Genomic DNA, 6,000 nt, shown 5'->3' on the forward strand with positions numbered 1-6,000 from the left:
GAACACTAACTATAATGTCTTTTAAAAAATGCAAACATTAAAAAAAACTTAAATAAATAAGCAAAGCTTAGCCTGGTGGGGGCACAAGTAAAGCCTGGTGGCCCGCCAGACTTATAATATACTGGGGAAAATCATGCATGCTGCATCTTTAAGGTCAACAAAATCAGTGTTTTGGCATGACATGACAAATACTTTGGCCCAAATAATACTATTTAAAAAATAATCCCACCAAATACTAAGAAATTATATATGAATGTTTAGATATAAAGTAAGTAATAAAGATTCTTTAAGTCTGATTTTATGTCGGTGAGAGAAAGTGGCATGTCTTTTTATGGTTTGTTCAAACTGTTTCTTTTACTTTGAAAAGACTTTGAAATATGTTAATTGCTCTGGCACTCACCTTGCAGGAGCCGACTCCGGGCAGATCTCTGAAGAGACGTGGAACTTTCTCCACTCCATTTACGGTGGGGGACCTCTGGTGACGGTCCGACCAAGCGTCAGCCACCAAGAAGTCGAATCCTCGCAGTCAGAAGAGAAAATCGAGGTGGAGACGCGCTCAGTTTAATACAGCACTTGAGACAAGACAAAGAAACATTCATGGATACAATAATAAAAAGAAGCTTTTTATTTTGCACTTTTATTTCTGACGCATCCAATCAAAGGACCTCATCTTTACTGCTATGTGACAGCCTTTCGACGGAGGGATTTTACATGTCTTAAAAGGCTTGCCATGTTGTAAAAATATGTATGAAGCGCTCTTAAATTTCTATTAGCACTGTATATTTCACATGTTGGGATATTTTGTTTTTTTTGTTTGTTTTTCAGGAGCAAGCATTTAAATTTACTGTATGTGCAGCTACAAATTCCTCTGAATGCCATATTTCTTTTCTGTTTGTCTTGACCAAATGAGCACATAATGTATGTCCATGTGTTGCTAATAATATCGATGAATCACATTATACTTTGCTGTAAATATATCACACATTATTCCTCTTGTAAGAATGGTAAGGAAAGGAGAAAATGTGACGATATCAAAAGGTTATGAAGGGACTAATTTGCCGAGTAGTCTCAGGAATGATTTTTGTGTTTTGCACTGTTCTGTAGACACAAATTTGGCATGCACTATGCCATGTCTAGTTTGTATTTGAATGTATCAGTACTGATAGTTTGTTGGTCAGAATTGAGCACTTGATTATTTATCACTAAAAAGAGTGATTCAATATGATGTCAATCGTTTGTTTTTTTGTAGAAAATATTTGGCAGGCAGACTGTAATGCATGCTTATCTCTCAAGCACAGGTTAACTTAACAGTCACATTAAACTGTATGTAGATGCAACTCTTCTTGTATAACGAGGTCCGTCTTCACAGAATTGTACAGCTATCAGAAGCATCTTGTAGTATGAAATGAAAATCAACAATCTAATTAAAGGCATTATTTTTGTGTATGGGCATGGTGTAGCTTCAAGTGCTGCCTGATAGATCACCTAAATGCTGTATTCCAAGTTTATGCATTTGACTAAGATCTACCCTGATGTTTTATTTTGCTGGCTGACACTATTAAAACTTGATGCAAACATGCTGAACACCGTGCATATTTGATGTCACGCTATGGGGATAGAAAATGAGAGGAAATGTGTTTATATACTGTCTTTAGTTTAGTAATTTGATAGCCAGAATTACAGTTTGCAGAGGCAGAAAATCTTCAGGGTAAGTGTTGCTTTTTTAACCGGAGCGGCTGAGTCGGCTCACACACCCCAGACTAGTTGGCTGGACTGAAAACATGGCTGCGACCAAGGCAAATTTAAGGAAGTGAGGTATGTGTAATTCTTCAGCTTCAAAAGCCTTTAAGGAGCGAACCTCCCACGGGACGCTTGTATTAGGAAAAGAAAATGTCAAAACTTAAATTCAGTGGCACTCTAGATGAGGCGTGCGGCCTTAATTTGTGGCTGCACCTTAATTACATCGGCAAAGTTGTGCGCGGAACAATCAGCTAGCTGCGGCTAGCCTTAGCGGCTAACTGTGCTACTTGAACCTGAACGCAGCAGCTGAATTATAAAGACACACTGTGGAATATAGTCACATTTATCTGAATGTCGATTTAGTAAATATCTGAAGCAGTTATTATTAATGTTATTAGATTAGCGACAACTAAAATAGACCCCCCATACTGAAACTATCTGGAGATAAAGCTAAGCTGACGTTAGCCAACTCGGCTAACTAGTCGATCATAACAGACAGATTCCAGTTTATTTATCCGCCGACTGACATGGAAAGGGTGTAACTTTATTCCTTATTTCTCTTGTGCATTTTATGTGTAATCGTCTGGGGATAAAATGTGTCGTTTTTAACTCGCACTGAGAGCTAATGGTAAGTAAGTTTGCTACGTTTAGCCCGCTAAGCGACATGCTATAGATTAAGTGTGCTCTCCCTGGAAGTTGGACGGCGCTAACGTTTCAGGGGGACCAGTCTTCTGGTTTGGCGTTAATGTCAGGTTGTATTTTTAATATTCCGACTTTAACCTGCTTGCAGACTTTCTGTTAACGGGTCACACGTGTTTTGCGCCAACGCCGTCTAGTTTTTCTGGTTTTAACTGCATCGTCACGTCTCCCAACTTTTATCGGCATCTGATTAACTGGGATGTTGGGGATTTGAGCGATTCTCATCGGTACGTATGGCAGCTCCATTTCGCGGATTTCTCGTTGCCAGCAGGCCTTTTGGGAAGTATTGGAAGTTCAGGTCAGCAACAGAGGCGAACACTAGCTAAAGCAATTTAAAGTCTACAAAACCAAGAGGGCTTTCCATCAGTTACTGTTCATAAAGCTGTGTTATTTCACTTAAATGAGAGCAGCGTCTATTTTTCCCGAAAAATATGCCACACTTTAAACTAAATTTGTCATACTGGTAATGCAATCAGATCAACACGTGTTACCACAACTGACAGCCAAACAAGCGCTTTATAGAGGAACAGGAAGTATGTTTATAACAACCGCACGTGTCCTAGGTAGGTAACAATTTCATTTCGCTTTGACACTTCAAATTTTAGTTTAAACTAACCTAATCTGGCGTGAAGTGGATCATTTACAGCTCAGTCGGTATGATTAGTTATACATTTGCATGTTGCGTTTATCCTGTAAGGCATTAATTATCATTTATTACCACAAAGAGCATTCAAAAACACTTTATTGTTCGCAAATGAAATTAAATATTGTTTTGTAGATCTTGATGGCTCTGTGTTGGACGGATCTCCTGTAGCAGTCTGTATTACAATAGATATGAAGAAGCCTCTGACTGAAGGCTCTGTTATAAAGCAGTTTCGTGAAGAGTATTTTTACGGTTGTTCAATTTTCTTGATTTTTCTGAAAAATCCTTCTTCAATTCCCCCAGTGTTCATTGCCAGGTTGTTTAGCAGTTTCCTGGCTCTGATGCTGTTATGCTAACAGATAATGGTAATAAAGTTTGCTCCCTCCACAACAGGCTTGTAGACCAAATGCTGTAGCTAAACTAACCTAAACTTCTTTAAGAAGTAAAGTCTGCTTCGCCCTTTCTTGTAGACAGCTTCACTTTTGTCTCTCATCTAGTCCATTCTTAAGAAAGAACCATATTTACTTATAAAATAAAGGTTGCACCAGCAATTTGGGGAAGAACAATTACAATTTCGAGGTTGGAGAAAGTTTGTTTTATTATTCTTTATACCATTTAAGATCATTGTTATACAATTAGAGTAGAGGGAAATTCAAATAAATGTTAGTAAAAGCAAAACATGTGGAGTATAAATAGGACATGTTTTTTCTGTAACATGACAAATTTTTTACTTTGCTTCCTAATTATTGTCCTAATAGATTTTTTCTGTTGTAGGTTGTGAAAGACACACCAATAAGCATAATGTTATGGCCTCCTACTTAATATTGTGTTGCTCTTCCTTTTGTTGTCAAGTTGTGGATTCTACTAGAGCCCTGATGTTGTGCTCTGGTGTCTGTCATCAAAATGTTTGCAAAATATCCTTTTTGTCCTGTGAATTGTGAGGGGGAGCCTCCGTGGATTAGCCGCCTTTGTGCAGAACGTTCCACAGATGCTAGATTTAATTTGAGATCTGCCTGAATGCAGAGGCCTGGTCAACCCTTAATATTTGTTGTTGTTGTTGTTGTTCTCCTCAATCCAGTCCTGAGCTGTTTTTGCTTTGTGGCGGGGTGCAAACTTGGTTCAGGTTGCTTAAATCTTTAATTTACCTTTGGGATTAGTAAAGTATTTTTGAAGTGAATTGAATTATCCTGCTGAAAGACACTCCAACCATCAGGGAAAGCTATTATACTTGGCATTGAGCATGCTGTTGCAATGTCATCCTCAGAGGTCGGCATGTTCACCCTGATTGGTTTGCAGCAAACTGTGACGAATTCTTTTAGACTTATTTTAAATTAGAAACCCACTAATAGATGCCAAAGGGTACTTTCACACCAGCATTGTTTGGTTCACTTTAATTTAACTCTAGATTTCCTAGAAAGTCTGGTTCATTTGTGGAAGTGGGAATGCTAATCGAACTTTGATATGGACCAAAATGCATATGTGCTTTTCTAATACATATGTGAATGCCAAGTGGACCGGAGACCACTCCAAAAGGAGGAAGGGGACTATAGTGCAGGGCATTCTGGGTAAATGCAACCAAAACAAACACGCTAGTCTGGGAGAAATAACTCGTGGTCTGTTACCAAAGAAAAAAAGAAATTCTACAGCCACCAAAATCTGTTTGCATTTTGTGAAGGAAGTCGCCCTCATGTCTTCTTCAGAGGGTTTTGTGTTGTTTCTTTCAGTGGTTCTTGGTGCAGCGCCACCACAGGCGAGGAGGGGAACAGGTTTTTCAAAGTGTTGAAGTCGTTTGCAGTGTAAAAATGTAACAAATGTTACAACATTGGTCCCAAATTAAATGAAGTCCACTCTACTATCAGGTGTGAAAACATCCTATATCACGTCCACCTGTCGGTAGTTATAAGACTACATATTACTGTTACAGTTTTGTACATTTTCTATGCAGTTCTCCAGCTCAGAATGTGTTTTTTTTTCAGCTTAAGATTGTTCTTCTAAAAAACCCATCAATCCCTAAAGTCTGCAGCAACACTGTGCAAGCCACTTGCTCTCCTGATTTTACGACTTTCCGGTCATTACACCTCTGTGAGGCATGCTTGACATTAGATTGCACAAAAACTCAGGTCAGGCAGCCAAATCCACAATGAAATGATAACTTTGCTTTTGTTTGCATCACGTTTCCCGCCGACAACTGGTTGCAGCATTGAACAAATGTATCAACAACAAAGTATTTGTCAAGACATAGAAATGAGAGCAAATGCTCCTTATAGTTACTCAATTAAACTGTAATGATTTTGATGAAGTGATTAGTTTTCTCCTTCTTTGGTGCTCGTCAAATGAAGTGACTTAATTGGTTTCGTGGTGTCGAGTCTAAGGGTGAACCTTCTGTCTGGCTTCCTTTATGCATGGACGAATCACATTAGCTTTGTCAGCTGGACTCTTTAGTGGAGTGTGAGTAATGCGTGCATATGGTAATTCTGGGTCCAGGCCGCTTTTGTATTTACTTGTAGGAGTAATATTAAACGCATCTAGATCGTAGAGGGAAAAAGCAGCCTAAGGTAGAGACAGAAAGCGGTTTTAAATATATTAGTTTTGACAGAGCATGCCTTTCATATTGATGGATTGAGATGTAATGCAAATGAGCACTGCAGCTGAACGGCCAGTTTATCAAATATGAGTTATTTCTCTGTGGACTGAAGGAATGCCTGTACCGTCTGTAGAAGGACGCCCAGTGAGATCATCTCTCTGTAAAAGTCACTTCAATACGACCTTTACAGAGTAAGGTTTTTTTTTTTTCTTGTCCCCTTTTGTTAGATTTATTAGATGGAGCCTGATCTGGAGCATATTTCATTCTGTGTCTTTGACTGTGAATCCTTGAGGAAAAACAGTTGGGTAAAGCAACAGAGTGTGGTTTTTTATAT

The 6,000-nt window shown here is 38.7% G+C and overlaps 2 protein-coding genes across 3 annotated transcripts in view; both read left to right on the forward strand.

Annotated features, from left to right (window-relative positions):
* The window catches only part of usp33 (ubiquitin specific peptidase 33), a 39,842-nt gene extending 38,258 nt beyond the window's left edge, over nucleotides 1-1,584 (forward strand). The window contains exon 24 of one of the 2 annotated variants that reach the window (XM_015027998.1): nucleotides 408-1,584. In XM_015027998.1, coding sequence (XP_014883484.1) covers nucleotides 408-565 — 158 coding nt within the window. In that variant the 3' untranslated portion in view covers nucleotides 566-1,584. The remainder of the gene's footprint in view (nucleotides 1-407) is intronic. The other variant, XM_015027999.1, reaches the window with a different exon arrangement.
* An 829-nt stretch (nucleotides 1,585-2,413) lies between these two features.
* The window catches only part of zzz3 (zinc finger, ZZ-type containing 3), a 31,783-nt gene continuing 28,196 nt past the window's right edge, over nucleotides 2,414-6,000 (forward strand). The window contains exon 1 of the mRNA XM_015027997.1: nucleotides 2,414-2,492. Coding sequence (XP_014883483.1) covers nucleotides 2,486-2,492 — 7 coding nt within the window. The 5' untranslated portion in view covers nucleotides 2,414-2,485. The remainder of the gene's footprint in view (nucleotides 2,493-6,000) is intronic.

Source organism: Poecilia latipinna, unplaced genomic scaffold, assembly GCF_001443285.1.
Source record: "Poecilia latipinna isolate Pla-1442-1.1 unplaced genomic scaffold, P_latipinna-1.0 Scaffold112, whole genome shotgun sequence".
In the NCBI taxonomy this organism is placed as follows: domain Eukaryota; kingdom Metazoa; phylum Chordata; class Actinopteri; order Cyprinodontiformes; family Poeciliidae; genus Poecilia; species Poecilia latipinna.